Source organism: Sphaerulina musiva, assembly GCF_000320565.1.
Source record: "Sphaerulina musiva SO2202 unplaced genomic scaffold SEPMUscaffold_10, whole genome shotgun sequence".
Lineage (NCBI taxonomy): Eukaryota > Fungi > Ascomycota > Dothideomycetes > Mycosphaerellales > Mycosphaerellaceae > Sphaerulina > Sphaerulina musiva.
Window position 1 is genome coordinate 1501987 of NW_016017392.1, and position 17712 is coordinate 1519698.

The 17712-nt window shown below is 52.8% G+C and overlaps 5 protein-coding genes across 5 annotated transcripts; 2 read left to right on the forward strand and 3 right to left on the reverse strand.

Moving 5' to 3' along the window:
* The first annotated feature begins 1448 nt into the window (after positions 1–1448).
* SEPMUDRAFT_151626 (DUF221-domain-containing protein) lies at positions 1449–4971 on the forward strand. The gene is made up of 3 exons (XM_016906935.1): positions 1449–2025; positions 2088–2440; positions 2496–4971. Exons 1-3 carry the CDS (start codon positions 1920–1922, stop codon positions 4689–4691), a joined length of 2655 nt encoding a protein of 884 aa, XP_016757816.1. The 5' UTR covers positions 1449–1919; the 3' UTR covers positions 4692–4971.
* A 335-nt stretch (positions 4972–5306) lies between these two features.
* Positions 5307–6877, forward strand: SEPMUDRAFT_136033 (mRNA cleavage and polyadenylation factor IA/II complex; the record flags this gene model as incomplete). Its single annotated transcript, XM_016902749.1, has 1 exon — positions 5307–6877. One exon carries the CDS (start codon positions 5307–5309, stop codon positions 6768–6770), a length of 1464 nt encoding a protein of 487 aa, XP_016757817.1. The 3' UTR covers positions 6771–6877.
* A 462-nt stretch (positions 6878–7339) lies between these two features.
* On the reverse strand, positions 7340–8265 carry SEPMUDRAFT_158802 (uncharacterized protein). The gene is made up of 2 exons (XM_016907804.1): positions 8102–8265; positions 7340–8014 (listed from the first exon to the last, which is right to left on the reverse strand). Exons 1-2 carry the CDS (start codon positions 8175–8177, stop codon positions 7608–7610), a joined length of 483 nt encoding a protein of 160 aa, XP_016757818.1. The 5' UTR covers positions 8178–8265; the 3' UTR covers positions 7340–7607.
* A 1474-nt stretch (positions 8266–9739) lies between these two features.
* Positions 9740–13244, reverse strand: SEPMUDRAFT_151628 (uncharacterized protein). The gene has a single exon (XM_016906936.1). It carries the CDS (start codon positions 12930–12932, stop codon positions 10134–10136), a length of 2799 nt encoding a protein of 932 aa, XP_016757819.1. The 5' UTR covers positions 12933–13244; the 3' UTR covers positions 9740–10133.
* Positions 13245–15721: 2477 nt separating this feature from the next.
* Positions 15722–17691, reverse strand: SEPMUDRAFT_151629 (3-hydroxyisobutyrate dehydrogenase). Its single transcript, XM_016906937.1, has 3 exons — positions 17226–17691; positions 16997–17157; positions 15722–16731 (listed from the first exon to the last, which is right to left on the reverse strand). Exons 1-3 carry the CDS (start codon positions 17371–17373, stop codon positions 15967–15969), a joined length of 1074 nt encoding a protein of 357 aa, XP_016757820.1. The 5' UTR covers positions 17374–17691; the 3' UTR covers positions 15722–15966.
* Between the last annotated feature and the right edge of the window lie 21 nt (positions 17692–17712).

Here is a 17712-nt window from a genome sequence, read left to right on the forward strand (position 1 = left end):
CTTGTCCTTTTTGCTTGTTTGGTTGTATATTATGTAAGTGTGTGTGTGTGTGTGATGTGTGTGTTTTGTCACTTTTGTGTGTGTGGCTGTGTACAGGTAGGTGAGCCGATAGCAGTAAGGTAGGTAGTGTGGCAATGTGGCAGTGCAGTAGGTTAAAAGCCCGTCCAATGCCGCCCATGGATAAAGTACCTAGGCATTAGGAGGAACATGAACTGTATCAAGCATTTCGATACGAGCCGACGTATAACCACTACCCCTGCGATCACGGTGAGACCCCTCTCAGAAAACATAGCTCGCCCTAGCTCGAAGAGATGGGAGCGACGGGAGCTCTCAATCTCATGTGAGCTTCGCAGATTCACACACTTCCCAGGCTGTGGCTTGTGGCTCGTGGATGCGATGACGAAATACTACCTAGGTACAAGGCGCTCGGAGCTACAATGTATCAAAGTAGGAGGTAGCTGCCGTAGGGGTAGCTCGCTTCAAGGTTCCGTGGGTGTGTGCGAGTGTGCGTCTGTGTGTATAATGGAGTTGCCAGCTGGGAGGTAGATGTGTGATCATCATCAGATGAGCTTTGCATAGTTTTCCGGTTCAAATTACACAGCCTCCACAATAGGCAATTGTATGCTATCATCACCGTATCGCTTCCTGTCATTCTGCAGGGCCTGTCGAGCTGAGGCGCAGATATTGAATGACGGGTAAGAGCTGGTTTAACATCGTGAGAACTGGGGGGGCCTTGACACCAGCCACTCATGTCGAGAAATCTAGATTAGATGTCCCCTCCCTGCAAGACTGTAAATCGTTCGGCTATGTCGTCGATCTTGAGAAGGGCAATCGTCCTGTGCGATAGATACTATTGTCGTCGTTGATGTTGGTATGGTGACTCAGTGATCTCTTCCAGGTGGAAGGACGGGCGCTTCGATGGGACAAGCCACGTCCGCCCCCAAATTTCGATCATCGTGTCTCGTCTGTGTAGGACTAGGGACCACGATCACGCCCTCGGCCCATCCCGTCGAGCTCGTCTCGTCTCAGTCAGTGGAGTTGAGAGTGGAGCTGAACATGTGAACATTGTCCGGTAGACGTGGTCTGCAGGGTGTGGTCCTTGGCTTATGGATGGATCGGCATTCGGGATTGATAGTGTGATAGTGAGGTAGTTAGGCCGTAGTGGAAGCAGGAATCCTGCTACGAGGTCGTTTTTCCCTCTTTTTCCTTCCAGCCCATGTGGCTGGGGCTGTGGCTAAGAAAGCGCCTGTGCTGGGATGGCCGTGTCCAATGGATTCCCCCGTCGCGCGCCAATGACCTGTCGTCTAACGTGTGCGCAGTATTACCGGCAGCAAGTGAAACGTCAGAACCAGATCAGGGCTGCGAGTGTAGGAGGTACAGTACATGTAAGGTAATATAATAATAATAAGTCCACCTGTTCTCGCTGCCCATCTCACGAGCAGTGTCAAGCAGTCAGGAGCACCGCTTTTGTTGACTTTGTTGACTTTGACACGTTCTTGCCGCCACGAACGCTGGGCCGACGACATTCCTAAACTCAAGCTCGCTCCCTGGTTGCAGTGGGCGTGAGCACGTGCCAGCGCTCCTTCTCTTGTCTGGAACCTTAAGATTGGACTGGGGGCAACGACGACGGGGACTGGATTTGCGCGCCTGCAAACAAGGAAGCGCCTCTGCCTACTTTCTGCTTCTCCTCCCCATCGACCTATCCGCCTACCTGACCTGACCTGACCTGACCATACATACTCCCACTTCACACACTCGTTCCTTTCCACATCGTCGTCGCGGCCCTCCGACCACCACCACCACCACCGCGACCACATCTTCCACGCATACAGCTTTACTTTTACTCCTACTAGTCATACTCGTTTCTGCGCCGCGACGGTGCTGCTAGCTCCAACCGGAGCGAAAACAGGCCCGTAGCCATGGGTGCCTGCTTCAGCACAAACCAGAACAACGACCCCAACGTGGGCTCTTCGAAGCAAAATGATACCAACTCGGCCTCATCGCTGTACGCGACGCTCTTGCCTGGTAAGTCCCCATATCTCAAAGATGTCATCTAGACTTGTAGAGTACGAGCTCATTCGTCGCAGTGTTTATTTTCGCATGCGTGTGGGCAGCTCTCTTTTTGGTGCTGAGAAACAAGTTCCCGCGATACTACAGACCACGAACATTCGTGGGCAGTCTCCGCGAAAATGAGAGATCTCCGAGACTCGAGGGGGGCATGTTTGGCTGGATCAAGCACTTTTGGGCCATCCCCGACACTTATGTCCTGAACCACCACTCTCTGGACGGCTACCTCTTCCTCCGCCTGCTCAAGATCTCCGTGGTCATCTGCATTGTGGGCTGCCTCATCACATGGCCTGTTCTGTTCCCCGTCAACATCACTGGCGGCGGCCCCCAGACGCAGCTCAACTTGCTCACTCTGGGCAACGTGACGAACAACGTGAGTGGGAGAGGCATCATTGCGAAAGGACGTGACCGGCGCTGACCCTTGACAGTACTATCGCATGTTCGCACACGCTGGTTGTGCCATTATCTTCTTCAGCTTTGTCCTGTACATGATCACTCGCGAATCGATCTACTACATTAACTTGAGGCAAGCCTATCTCATGTCACCATTCTACGCCGGTCGCCTCTCGTCCCGAACAGTGCTTTACACCTCCGTTCCAGAGGAGTACATGGAAGAGAGCAGGCTACGTGCGATGCTCGAGCCTGGTGTTCGTAAGATTTGGCTGTCCACCGACTGCGACGACCTGGAAGAAAAAGTAGCGGAGCGGAACAAGGTTGCCATGAAGCTTGAGGCCGCTGAGACGAAGCTCATCAAGACTGCCACCGCCAACAAGATCAAGGAAGACAAGAAAGCCAAGAAGGCCGAGCGAGCAGGATCAGAGGAAGAGGCGATTGGCGAGGGTCATGCTGATGGCTCCCGCTACCTGACGCAAAAGGAGCGTCCCACACACAAGCTCAAGTTCCTCATTGGCAAGAAGGTGGACACGATCGACTGGTGCCGAGGCGAATTGACGAGACTCATCCCAGAGGTTGATGCACAACAGGCTACGCACCGCGCCCACGAGGCGAAGAAGCTGAACTCTGCCTTTGTCGAGTTCGCAACTCTCAGCGAGGCTCAAGCAGCCTACCAAAGTCTGACGCACCACCAGGTCCTCCAGATGTCTCCTCGATTCACCGGCATGACCCCTGACGAAGTCATCTGGTCCAACCTCAAGATCAAGTGGTGGGAGCGCGTTGTGCGAAAGCTTCTTACCACCAGCTTCGTTGTTGCTCTCATTGTCTTCTGGTCTATTCCTGTCGCTGTGGTCGGTGCCATCAGCAACATCCAATCGCTCATTAGCTGTTTGCCATGGCTAAGTTTCATCAACGACATTCCTGGCTCTATCCTGGGTGTGGTCCAAGGTCTTCTGCCAACCATCCTTCTTGCTGTACTGATGTCGCTGCTGCCCATTATTCTACGTCTGATGGCGAAGCTTGGCGGCGCACCAACTCTCAGTGCGGTGGAGCTTACAGTCCAAAACACCTACTTCGCCTTCCAGGTCATCCAGGTCTTCTTGGTCGCCACACTTGGTTCTGCGGCCTCGGCTGTTATTTCGGGCATCGCAGCTGATCCCGCGAGTGCGCCAATGATTCTCGCCAGCAACATCCCCCTTGCCAGCAACTTCTACATTTCATACTTTATTCTGCAAGGTCTCGCCATTGTCAGCGGTCTGCTTGTCGGTCTCGTCGGCTTGATCCTGTTCATGGTCCTGGGCAAACTTCTGGACAAGACGCCACGTAAGATGTACAACCGCTGGATGCGCCTGACTAGCCTTGGCTGGGGAACACTCTTTCCGGTCTACACTAATTTGCTGGTCATCGCCATCTGCTACGCAGCAATTGCCCCTCTTGTCATGGGATTCGCGGCCATCGGATTAAGCTTGTTCTATTTCGCTTACCGTTACAACCTCCTGTTCGTCTCGAATGTCCAGGTCGACACCAAGGGCCTGGTCTACCCGCGAGCACTCGGTCATCTTTTCATCGGGCTGTACATTGCAGAAGTCTGCCTCATCGGCCTCTTTGCAATCGCGACCGGAGAGAGTGTTGGAGCTCTCGGTCCCCTCATCCTCATGATCATCTTCCTCATCTTCACAGCTCTGTACCACATCAGCCTCAACAGCGCCATGGCGCCACTTCTCAACTATCTGCCCAAGTCACTCGACGCTGAAGAGCGTCGCCTGCTGCAGGTTGAGAGCGGTCATGAGGAGGTGGAAAGCGAGAAGTTTGCTGCCAAGGACAGTGCTGCCTCAGGTGCCGTTGGAAGCGGTTCCAAGGGTGTTCTGGATGCCCCTGCAGACCGTGTCGAGCCCGCACCACACAAGAAGCCAAACTTCTTCGTCAAGTGGCTTCGCCCCGACATCTACACCGACTACCAGACCATGCGACGCCTCGTGCCCAAGGAGATCGCAATCGAGTACGAAGAGGATGTTTCCCAGAACGCATTCTACAACCCCGCAATCAACGACCCGACTCCTCTGCTCTGGGTACCACGTGATAACCTCGGTGTCAGCAAGCAGGAGATTGCAGAGACCAGCAAGGTCATTCCCATTACGGACGAAGGAGCCTTCCTGGATGAGAAGGCCAAGATTGTTTGGGATGCTGAGGATGGACGCCCACCCATCTACGAGGAGAAGATCTATTATTAGACCTTTGACTCACACGACTGCCCATCCGTTGTGGCATTCACACATGATACCCCAAGTTTTTTGTTTGGAAATTGTTGAGTTGCAGGTTGAAGCTATGGCTACTCTGCATTCAAGCGATGATACCAGCATGAGCGCAAGCACTGCGGACGTGTTTCTTTTTTCTTACCTTAGTCGTCAGTAGTAATTGTGGGGAGGCATGGGATGGTTGAGCACATCCTTCTATAGGCATGGATACACACGAATGAGTAGACACGACTTTAGAAATGAACATGACCATGTCAAAAATCTGAGTGATCCCCCTGATTCAGCTGAAGCAACCATGGTAGGCGAGTATGTGTGGTCAGGATGTTTCTCAATGAGGAGTCCCGGGCCCGGATAGCATCTGTTATTCAGCGCCAAGACTATACCCAATCGAGATATATAAGCCGGTCGGCTAAGTACTTCACTTCGCGCGCGTCTGCACATCCGCAGAAAACAACCACACAACATCATCTATCAACGTTTCAGTCAAGCGCAGGCGCATCAAAATCTATACGAGCCACAGATAGGTCGCCTGTCTTCCTCGGAGGCTACCGAACAGCATTCTTTGAGCCACTCACATTTATCCCAGTGACCATGTCGTTACCAGGTCTCTCGCTTCCGGGTCTTGGGCTTGGTCTTGGTCAAGGACCTGCCACGCCACTGGCAAGTGCAGCGCCCACAGTGCAAGCGCCGAGATCCGAAACACTGCAACCTCAGCACGAGTGGCGGTTCGAGGTTGCCTTCAACCAAAAGTACAATATCAAGCTGGAGGCTGGTCAAGCTGAACTGTTCGGAGTCGAACTCGCGCCCAGACAAACTTACACATTCTCCGGCTGCAAAGGCGCCATTTTCACATGGCAAGGCTGTCAGTTGGAAGTCAGCGGCAGCGCTGAGAGCGAATACGTGGGCCAGGAGACCGAATATGCGGTCGAATGGCTGAATGTGCATGGCATGCTCGAAGGTATGCGTGCCCAGGGCGGTGATGATGCGCCACGAGTACTGGTAGTGGGTCCCGACTTTGGTGGCAAGAGCAGTCTGGTACGAAGTCTCGCCGCTTGGGCAGTACGAAGTGGGCATGCGCCAACTGTGCTGAACTTGGACCCTCGAGAAGGTCTTCTGGCACCACCTAGCAGTCTCTCGGTGGTGACTGTCGATTCTTCTCTCGATCTCGAGAATGGCTATGGTATCAGCTCATCTTCCGGGCCTACAGTGTCGCCCGTCCGGACACCTCTCATCTACCACTTCCCGTATCAGTCACCATCTGAGAAGCCCGAAGTTTTCAAGCCCATCACCACACGCATGGCATTGAGTGTCATGAATCGACTCGAAGAGGATGCCACAGCAAAGAAAAGTGGAATCATTATCGACACGCCTGGTTCGCTTAACGACCCCAAAACGAATTACGATTTGATCGCCCACATCCTATCGGAGTTCAGTGTCAATATGGTGCTTACGATAGGCTCGGAGCGACTGGCCAGTGATATGACCAGACGCTTCGGTGGCAACAAGTTACCAGACGAAACCGTGCATGTTCTTCGCATTTCGAAGCCCGGAGGAGCGGTAGAGCGTGATGCGGCCTTCATGAAGCAGGTTCGAACGCAATCCATGCGGCGATATTTCTTCGGCTCGAGCAAAGAATCGTTGAACCCACACTCCCACACGATTCCATTTGCCGATCTGGACATCTATCGAGTCAAGTCAGGCGCCACCACCACCGGGAGCTCGGAAGATTCCACTTTCACGCCTGGTGGTGCCGATGATGACGACGAATACGACGTGCCATATGCGGCGAGCAAACCGGTGGGGAACAGTATCTACGAGAAATTCACACCCACGGCTGCGATGACGGGTGGTTTGCTCGCGATCAAATTCTGCTCCGGTGGCGCAGACGAACAGACGGTGCGAGACAGTGCGGTCATGGGATTTCTATATGTCGCTGATGTGGACGAGACGAGACGAAAGATTCGTTTTTTGGCACCACATCCGCAACGATGGGGTGATCGCGCGTTGGTGTGGGGACATGGCTGGCCTGAGGCAGTGGGAGATCTCGTTCAATAGCAAGGAGAGGTCAATCATTTCTGGATTGCTTGCTTGCTTCGGATCCAGGACAGTTAGTCATTCAATCAGTCAGTAGTGTAATGAGAAGCGCAAGAGTGCCCTCCGATGTCCCCCGGGTCGATGACACGATGGTGGGGCCCTGACAGTGTAATAACAATGATAAAATAGCAGACTTGAGCTGTCAAATTTTTCATGGCCACAGTATGCATTCATTCCAAGCAGCCAGTCAGCCAGTCAGCCAGCCAGCCAGGATGTTCGAGAAATAAGTCGAATGTACATATAGCCGACTAGGGTGAAGATGAATTCGGAGATGATGCCTGGATGGATGGATTACACAGTAATACGAACATATCATCAGTCTGTCTGTATCAAGCTCTCGACTTTCGAGAAGACCTGGCTGTTTATTCTATTCTGTTCTATTCTACTCTATCTGTCGCTCTCTCTTTCTCTCTCTCTCTCTCTCTTATCAGAAGCTTATTGTTCATTGATCCTTCGATGACTAGCGAAGAGCGGGGAGGGGAGAGGGACGTAGAGAGGGAGGGGTTTGCGGCAGAGAAATTTAGTTTTTTGGTAATTTTTGGTGTTTTTTTATTGTTATTGTTATTATATATGTATGTCTGATCGACCCTTCTTCAAGATTCTTTTTTTGATCGCTGCTGCTGCTGCAGCAAGACGATGATGGTGTGCCTTGCTCATAACAATATGACAATCTTTGATAGATGCTCATTCATGCCTGCTTGATGCCACCAACTCCTACTTTTCTCTCTCTCTCTCCCTCTCTCTCTCCCCTATCCCTAGCTCCATCTCTTCCCCTCATCTTCTTCAAAAGAAGAAAATCTACGCAATAGCCTCCACCAAATCCTCCTGCACCAAAAACTCCTTGGCCTGCATAGCTCCCTCAGGCGAAGTCTCTGCAAAAACATTCGTACTTCCATAAAACGAATAGACAGCCGTCTCACTCGGGTAATTGGCGACATATTTCAACTTCAACAAATTCGTATCCTTGACAATGAAGGCTCCGACCTGCGTCGTCACATCGGTGTCGGCGACGGGAGAGGGCATGTCCATCATGACGTAGTCGGTGTTGTCTGTGGTTCCGCCGGAAATGGTCACGGTGTTGCCGAGAGAGGACGGGTGGTGGTCGTAGGCGCCGCCCATGGAGATGGTGAGGGACCAGCCGCAGGTGGCGCTGCAGCCGTAGGTGAAGTCTGTTACGTTGAAGTAGCCGGGCGTGAGGTCTAGGGCTGGAGGGGGAAGGTGTTAGTGTTTTTCTTTTCTTTTTTTTCCCTTTTTTTCGTTTTTTCGTGGGAAGGGGATGGGAGAAGGCTTACTCAGGTCATCTTGTGCAAAGGGGAGTGCGGATGCGAGGGTTGCGCAGGTTGCTGCGAAGAGAGTGGTGAAATGCATTGTGGCTGAATGTGTGTTGAGTGTGTGTATGTGTGTGTGTGTGTGTGTTTGAGTGTCTTGTTGTTGTCGTTATCTCGAGTGAATATTGTAATGTGATGGTGGTGATGATCTGTCCGTACCACGAACACTTCTTATATACAGATCGTATGTTGTATTTTAGTACCTACCTAGTTAGTAGTATGTACAATAGTACATACCGCCTCGTTCTACTTTTGAAATTGGACATACTTTCACCACCTACCACCTACCAGGGTTTCCATTTTCGGGGGATCTGATGCGATGAATCAGGGGTATGCTAGTTCTTAATCGTTGCATGAACGACATTTTTTTTTCTTCAAATAAGCATTTTGCAAAAAATGACTAGACTCCATGATACTAAATGGGGCAACTCCGTCTACTTGGTTTTCTCTACTCGTCAACTTCATTCTCTTGAGCTTCGGTCAAATCCGATCCCTCCCTGCCAAGCATATCAGTAAGTGAAGTACACATTCCTCAAAGTCAGTAAACCAATACCCAGCAGGAAGCATACCTACCCATCTCCAATAATAAAAACACTTCACTTCACGTGCCAACCACTTCCCTGTAAAAATCCGATATATCAATACGAGAACAGACTAGGGTCAAGACCAGGCCAAACCAAGTTGGGAGTTAGGGCAGAGCATCGCACCACCTCGCACCTACCTCCTAGCTTTCTCTATGGACGGTCAATGAGTCTATTCCTGGAATGTTTAATTATAGAATACATACCTTACCTCTTACCTAGGTATATCTTGGTTTTCGTTTTTTTCTTCTTTGGTTTGGTTTGGTTCGTTGTTTGTTGTTCGTTGTTGTTTACCCGCATCGCATCCGCGTCCGGTGTCATGCCACGGGAACGGTTTGTAGATCGTTCGATTTGGTTGGTTGTTGGAACCACCTCCTAGAGACAAACAGCCAGCCAGCCAGCCAGGTAGCCAGCCAGCCAGAGCAGACAGACAGGCTTCCAAAGCCATGAAAAGTTGAAAACCCAATAGCATAGCAAACCATACCACACCATAGCAACAACCGCATACAGTAGCATTGCTATATATACAACCTTCGCTGGGAGGTACTGGACGTACACCTTCTAGGGTTAGCTACCTAGGTACCTTAGCTATATACTACGTCTTGGCGTAGTCTACAGGTCTTCTCCAAGATACTACGTACGTAACTCGTTCACCGATAATCCATACATTCTAGGGCAAGGTACATACAAGTTTACAACTACTATATCAGGCTTTCGTTGGCCCATCTCCATGCAGCTTACGTGCGTCATGCGTCAAGTCCGATCTGCTGGTGCTCCTGCTACTGCTGCTGCATCTACAAGGCATAATCGATCGATAAATACGATGGAATCTGGCAAATGGATGGAATTCTTTGGTTTTGGAAGAGAAAAAATCTACTCCTATCCTCTCTGTACAATAGTCTCTCTCTCTCTCTCTCTCTATGCAACATGCCAGTCTTTCCGCAGATACACACCCACGCAGGGTAATTCCAAATGTCATCTCTTTCACAAAAATATAATAGCAGAGAAACTGGGGGGGTATCAAGTTGATTCTTCGCATCGCACCTCGCCACGGAAACCAAGGGGGGTATCGAGCGTCGTTGAAACAAAAACCACTGAAAGCAAAATCAACTATCCGAGGACGTGATCCGGGTCTTGCCGGAGGTATTACAAGGGGACAACCTTCTCTCCACGCATCACCACACGCGTGGCTGTCTGCTGCTGTCTCTGTTATTCTTTTTTTTTATTATAGCTCTCAAAACCAAAAAGGGGGGAGGGGGGCGTAAAAGAATGTCATGGACCGTAACATCGTGATACGTCGTGCATTATACATTGCATAGTGCATGGTCGTGATGGGATGTGTACGGTCTTTCCAATCTTTCCTCATCGACCAGCGATTGGGTGGCGACATATGAAATGGGTGGGGGGTGGACCTCTCATCTGGTAGAATTGGGCTCCGGTGTCGTTTCGCGTGTGACATCGACGGAACCGTGTCGTGCCGGCATATCCAGCAAGCGGGCACTTCCGGCCGAGAAGCGTCGAGAGTGTCGAGCATGCTGCTTCATGTCCACAGACCGAGCTCGGCCCAGCTCAACCGCACGCTGAAACTTGGACGACTCGAGTTCGTGATATTCGTCGTCGGACTGCTCCGGAGTGTGAAATTCAGGCACATCTTCGTCGTCCGGTGTGTGCTCGCGAGGGGTCTCAATGGGCTCGACCGGAGCGCCTTGTGCTGCGTACTCTTGCACCAGACCCTCTCGGGATACCAGTCGGGCGTCGTGCTGCACGAGAGTGGGCCGGCGACGCACACTTCCATGAACCGTAAGGGATGGCTCTCCAGGAGTTGCACCCAGTGAGGATTCCTCCTCGCTCTCTTCGTCCGGGCTGGCGCCCATGATGTTGCCCCTGCTGGCAGGCCCGGGACTTTTGTTCCGACTGAGATACTCTGCGTCCCTGTCCCCACCAAGCTCCTCGTAGCTGCCAAAGAACTCGGCGTTGCGTTTGCTGTAGGATCTGCTCAACGCCGATTGGTGGGACTGCCGCTTGCTACTACTGCCAGCGAGCCACGAACCCTCCGAATCGATCGAGGCGAGAGATGCAGACATGGGAACATGGCCGCGAGAGACGGCACTGAGAGGCGTATCGTTGCGGTACGACGTGTACACATCGCCTTCGCCGTCACGAGTTTTCCCGGGAATGTTCATGGGCGTCGTACGTGCCGATCGTCGCGCTGCTGCTGCGGCGGCGGCGGCTGCAGCGGCGGTGACATCGGGAGACTGTGTCCTGGAGTCGGGCGGTGAGATCGGCATCTCGGGCAGATCTTCTCGGAATCTGCTCTGCGTGCGCACAGGCGTACCCGATCTGGATCGCGTTGTTGGTGGCCTCGGGTGGTCAGTTCCGACGAGATGAGCGGGAATGGCCTGATTACGCATGGATTCACGCGAAGTATTCGAGAAGGAGCCTGCCTCTGAAGTCGGGGGCCCTTGCGAACTTCTACGAAAGGTCCCACCGCGACGGAAGAAGGTCGCCCAAGTCACAGGGCTGCGCTGTTGTTTCTGGTAAGGTGGGTCGGCAGAGTTGCGCCGCTCGACGGGGAGTCGTGGCGGTGGTTGAAGATCATCGATGCTGGGCTGAGATGCGCTCTCGAACCGAGCAATGTCTGCGAGATGGGACACGCTCGAGGCTGCGCGATTGGCATGAATTGGCGACAGTGGTGGCGTGCTTGTCATCGACATCCGAACCGCTTGAGCGGTGCCCACATGAGGCTCTTCGTACGGATGCTCTTGGGGAGTTGATGGCTGCACATCTCGTGCATCTCGCACTTCCATCAATTCCGCCGTGGATGTCTCTGCAGCATCTGAGAAAGGGTTCGCGGATGTTTCACTGACGGCCGAGATCTGTGGCTGCTCGACGTCCGGTGGCTGAGCCGGTGTCTCACTCTCGCCAATACCCAATCCGACCACTTCTGGCTTAGTGGTGGCATTGTCGCGCAGAGCGGGATGCACCTCGCTCGGAGGAGTGAGTACTCCACGTGCCTGCAGCTCTTGTTCGACGCGTGCCCGTGTTGCTTCGGCGCGTCTCCTCTCATCCGAATTACGTCGTTTCCGTTCACTGTCTGCCCGATCGCGTCCAGCGCTTCTCAACTTTCGATCCAACCTTTCCTGCCTCTCCAGCTGTCTCTTCTCTTTGCGATGGGCTTCGCGTTCCATGATGGCTCTAATGTCACTTGCGCCGAGCTCATCCGCATCCTTTCCCACGATGCGCCTCTTACGCCGCTCCTTTGCATCCATATTGCTATTTCCGATCGGCCTATCGTCCGTAGGTGAGCCGGAGGCGTCAATGCGATACAGGATGCCGGAAGAGCTGGGTGGCATGCTGTTTGAGACATATTGCGGCAGCCCAGACAGTCTCACAGCGGGACGGGCTTTGAAGACAGCCGCAATACTGCCCACCTCCCACCCGCGCTGCTCCATCACGCCGGACATGGTCGAGTGGATCGAGCCCTCGGGCGGAAGTGACACGTGCGAATCTCCGTTGGGACCACGGATCTTCTTGCTGTCACGTCGTAGCGGGCCATCCCCTGGACGTTTGGGAATCGGAATTGGCGTGGTCATGGACCTGATTTCCTCTTCGCGCACGGGATCACGCTTCTTGGATCGGGTCGAGAAGCGACGCGTTGGCGAGCTGTACTCGGTGGTGCTTCGTTTCGACCGGAGAGTGTTCGACTTGGAAAGCTTGGCAATGGCATCGTGTCGTTGGACACTGGTCTGCGAGGTCGAATGTGGTCGGAAGTTGTATGGTATTTGTGGTTTTTCCAGAATGTCAATGGGTCTCAGGTGAGGACTCCGTTCCAGCCTTTGCTGCATGGGCAACGCAGTGACATCCTCCCTACTCGCACCGTCTGTCGGCGGCACGTTCTCCTTGTTCGCCGTTCCCACTCTACTCTGAGCAGCAGACACCGGTTGCGCCTTTTGTGCTGCACCATCATCAATCTTGGATCCCCGTCGCGATGATCTCTGCGACGTTCGCGTTCGTGACATGGGAGGAGGAGGTAGTAGTGGTGATTCTGGTGGTGGTGGTGGTGATGATGGTGGTGGTGGTATGGCCGTGTCTGTTGGTGGAGGATGGTGTATTGGGCCGGCTGATGGCAGCGCTTTCTCATTCAGAGCCTTCTGGTCGCTGTCGTGGTGGTCTGTATGGGCTCGTCGCCGCTTGCGAAAGGGCCAAATAGGCATGACTATTACACGAAGATCTGCTGAGCAGCCTTCGTCCTCGCATGCCGGTCAATTGGTTTTTGCCTTTTTCGGCGAATGCTCCGTTTAGGGGGTGTGACTGGGTTGTTGGTGTTGGTGGTGGTTGGTAGTGGTGGCAGTGGTAGCCACAGGTCGGGTGGTCGATGTTGCAGGCGCCAGAATAGAAAAATAGCAGCGCACACAGGCACGAGTCGGCCACAGGTGTCGCGCACTGACTACATGTACTGTTGACCAGCAGGCTGCGGTGGCTGATGCTGAGGCAAAGCGTGACGGGCGCGGTGCTGCTAAAGGTTTAGGTAGGGACGGTAGGTCAGGTCAGGTAGCGCACAGCTCAGGATTCTGGACGGCGAGAGGGCTGGCGCTAGGAGCTAGTTTCTATGTTTGTCGATCGTCAACGGCGCCCGCGATTGGCTCGTCGGCGGGACGGGAGCGTGATTTGCTTGTCGCTTCTGCACCTCTGCAAGTGAGGGAGGGAGACACAAGTGACAAGACAAGACAAGCAAGGTGAGCACACGTACCAGAGCGCAGCCAAGCAAGGAGGGCAAATTGAGGCAGTGTGAGAAGCACGTGAGAAGGGGGTCGAGAGGGTGAGAGGGTGAGTGGGTGAGAGAGAGGGTGTGATGGGAGAGAGAGAAAATGCCGGTCGGAGGGGAGGAAGGGGAAAAAAACTGATCAGCACCCAGACCGCGTTCGAATTCGTGTTTGATGCAACGCAACTACAGAGAGGGCACAGGGGTCTTGATCAACCACCGCACCGGCTTGCTGTCATCCGCCTGGTACTACTCTAACTCTCCTAGACTACCCTACTATCTCCTAGGAGCCTAGGAGGTAGGACTATCTCCTACCTCCTACTGGCCATTGATGGAAGCGTGGCAGACTGCCAGTCGTGGACAGCTCACGACAGGGCCAAAGGAACCAGGATCGATCTCGACAGTCGACATACGCACACGATCGCGGGTGGACAGTGGACATTGGACCATCCTATCCACACAGGTGCAGGCGTGCAACCCGAGACGGTTCTGGCAGCAGGACATGCTCTCCTCTGACTGTTATTGGTTCCGTCCCCCCCATGTGGGCCGCATTCGGTGGCGTGGCGGTTGGCGGCGATGAGCGTAGCGTGTGTGCGTGCAGCCTCATCCGTCAGTGAATGTCATGTCCAACGCCCTCCCGTCCTCCTCCCTCCACCTCCTCCTCCTCCCTCCACACGCCCGCCTGTCTGTGGTGTCGACCAGCAATTTAAGGTCACGGGAGGCGCAACTGTGGCCCAGAAATTCAAAATACACCTCCCTCCTACGGGTACCTCTGGACATCCAACACTCCACTGTGTGCGTCACTTCCATCACGACTGGGTCCAGTCCAGTTTCCAGCTCAGGCTGCCAGACCCTTTCGCACGCGACAGCAACGGGGGGTTGTACCTCTCCTACGTGAGGTGGTACGTGTACGTGTACCTGCTTTTGCCCTTCGTTTTCTCTCTGCACAACCTGCAATACCTCCTACATTACTTGTAAAGACCTCTGGATCTCCCATAGGTCACGGCAGATTGGTTTATGCACTGCACCTGCATGGTACTATTGATCCTTTACTATGCAACTGAGGTGTTTTAATGCAGCTAGTGCTGCCTGACCTGACCTGACCTGGCCTGACCTACTTGACAAGTCGACCTACTTGACCTGACCTTGCATCGCTCTGCAACGATCACACAAATTATCAATCCTGGAGATGAAACACGCATCTTTTCTACTGTTCAGCGATTAAAGATTTGTTGTTTCGAAGCGAAAGTGAAAAAGAAAATGACCCCTCTGGAACAAGCAAGAAGTATGGTATGTACCTTACGGTATAGGGATAGGAAAATGTGCCAGACCAGGTTCCACCCAGGGAACGGGATCGGGCCAGCTGCAAAATTCTCCGCGCTCCCTCCCCCCCCAACCCCTCTCCCGTTTTGGACTCTTCTCGACCTGATGATCCTCGCTGGGGTCTAGTGGACCAAACCAATATTGCACACACTCTTGCAAGATTGTGGTCTCCGCTTTCGTATAACGATTAACGACCATAGCAGCATGATGTTGTGATGTGATGAGATGGTCATTCAATGCGTAGTGGAGCACGAGACGAACTGCTGAAACTGACTGGTGACTTTACTTCCCTTGCTCCTCCTCCTTCTACGAGGTAGGCCCGTGAACGATTGATTCTCCACATGGAGAACGACTCTGTGTATCTCCTAATTCCCGGTCTTAACATCTCCACATTATCAGGCACTCCCGTTAGGATCCCCCTTCCCTACAAAAAAGGTACCCGTAGGTAGCACACACAATCTCGCGACGTTCACGCAGTACAGTATAGCGCGCAAAGCAGTACGACGTTCGGTACTTATTCGCGAGCTACTTTACTAGACCTACCTACCTTATAGATACAAACAAACAAACAAACAAACAAACAATACCCGTTGATCCTATAGGGCATCGTTTCGTCTATGAACCTACCTACCCTACCTGCCCTACCTGACCCTCCTGCCTATCTGAACCTAAGGTACCTATATACAACAACAACTCTACCTACCTACCTGTAGGTACGGTACCTTATAGAATGAAAAAGCGCAACCTTGCTCCTGCCTGTCTCCTACCTAAGGTACACACACATCTAGATACTTGGGATAGATACCTCAATATGATTGAAGCCCTAATAGACTAGACCAGACCAGACTTGATATAGTAGCAGCAGCAGCAGCGACTGGCCAGGAACTTCAATTGTAACGTGTGACTCTTTCTATACTCGTCGAACTAAGGTAAGAGAGATACATGTAGATACTTGAAGCTGCCTAATGGTAGGTATAATTGGGATGGATGGTAGGAGGCATACATATCTGACTTGGTCCACGAAAATTTACATTCGAGGACTAGGTAACTATACAAGTATAGATAGCGATATTCATGCACTTCTAACCTAGTGGGAAGAGGGGGCACATCGTCCCCAAGGGTAACGTACCTAGGTAGTTCTGGTATCTGTTCATTCAATCAATTCACATAGACGTCTTCTCATCATCCGTCGCCTTGCCCCCAATATACTGATAGACCACAGAAAAGTCTTTGCCCTGCAATTCCGGCGTCCCTTCCACCGCAGCATAAATATCCTTCGCATGCGTCCCCAATCTCGGCGTAATGGCGGATTCCGCGCAAGCCTGCATGGCCAATTTCAAGTCCTTCAACATCAACGCTGTCCCAAACCCTCCTTCATATCCTCTGCCAGCGGGCGCACCTTCCACGACGCCCGGATGAGGATTGTTCACTTCCGAAGGCCAACATTTGCCCGTGGCAGTGTTGATCATGTCCGCTAGAGCTTTGGGGTCCAGACCCCAGACGACTCCCATATTCATGGCTTCCGCGGTGGCGATGTTGTTCAGGGCCAGGAGATAGTTGTTTGCGAGTTTGCCCTTGAGTCCGCTGGTCTGTGGACCCAAGTGGACGACTCTTTTGCCCATCATGAGAAGAATCTCTGTCGCTCGGTCGACAAGTTCGGGTGCGGCGCCCATCATAAAGGTCAGTTGACCGGCTGCAGCTCCTACCACACCACCGGACATGGGAGCGTCGACGAACTTGCCTTGGCCGGAAGAGAAGGTCGCGTTGGAGACTTCGGCCGAGGAACGGACATCGATGGTGGAACAGTCGATGAAGAGGCGTTCAGAGTGGATGGGTTGGGCATTGTTGAGGAGGGTTGGTGGTCGGAGCATGTTGCGGAAGACGTTTTGGACGTGATGGGGTTCGGGGAGGACGGTCAGGATGGTGGACTATATTGCACGATTTCCCGAGGTTAGCATTGATTGCTGACGAGGTATTATTGTGGGTAGGATTGCTGATGCGAGAGGTTGCGAGTGGTGGTTTCAGAGGATTGGCTTTGTAGTTTGAAGTAATCAGGTAAACAGCTTTGTGGGCTGCACTTAGATCATAGAAATGATAAAGGAAAATAATACAATTCATCATGTGGTCGCCGTCGTATCATAGGTAGATAGACATGGGAAGAGAGCAGAGGAAATGGTACAAGTAGGTACTCACCGAGTTCTCAGCCACCTCTCTTACGTCCTGAGCAGCGGTGACAGGTCCCACGCTTCCCATTTCATCCACGAATTGCTTCGTTATTTGTTCATTGACATCGTGTATGATCATTGTATCGTCTGGCTTGATTTTCGTCCTCAGGTTCTTGGCCATTGGATAGCCTGCGTTTCCTGGTGTGAGCAAGTTGCAGGCCAAGGAGTTGGGCGTGCGTGCGTGCGCGCATACATACCCATTCTTCCCAAGCCAATGAAGCCATAGCTGGTATGTAATCTGGTGGCAGTCGTGAAGCTCCGTCTGCTACTACTCAATGGGCCGGCCAGAGTAGCGGAGCTGACAGCGTGGCGTGCAGCCTGTATCGTCCTCGTCGTCGTTGTCATTGTGAGTGCAGTCGTTGTGAAGAGGAGAGGGTATTCGCTGTGTGTTATTGTCCTGTCATGCTCGAGCGGTGAGCGCTAGTAGTGAGTGAGGTGAGGATGGCAATGGGGACGAGAAGACAGAAGCAGAAAGAGAGGGAGAGAGGGTGAGGGAGTGAGAGGGTGAGGAGAGTGAGAGAGAGGAAAAGAGAAGAGACAAGTCATGGCTGTTGGGTGTGCACGACGACTCGAGACGCTTGTCCTCGGTACCCTGAGCCTGAGCCGCCGCATGTGCAGACGCACAGCTCTCGGTGATCTCGTTGGCGCAGAGGGTAGAGAGGCAGTGGGCAGTAGGTGGAGAGG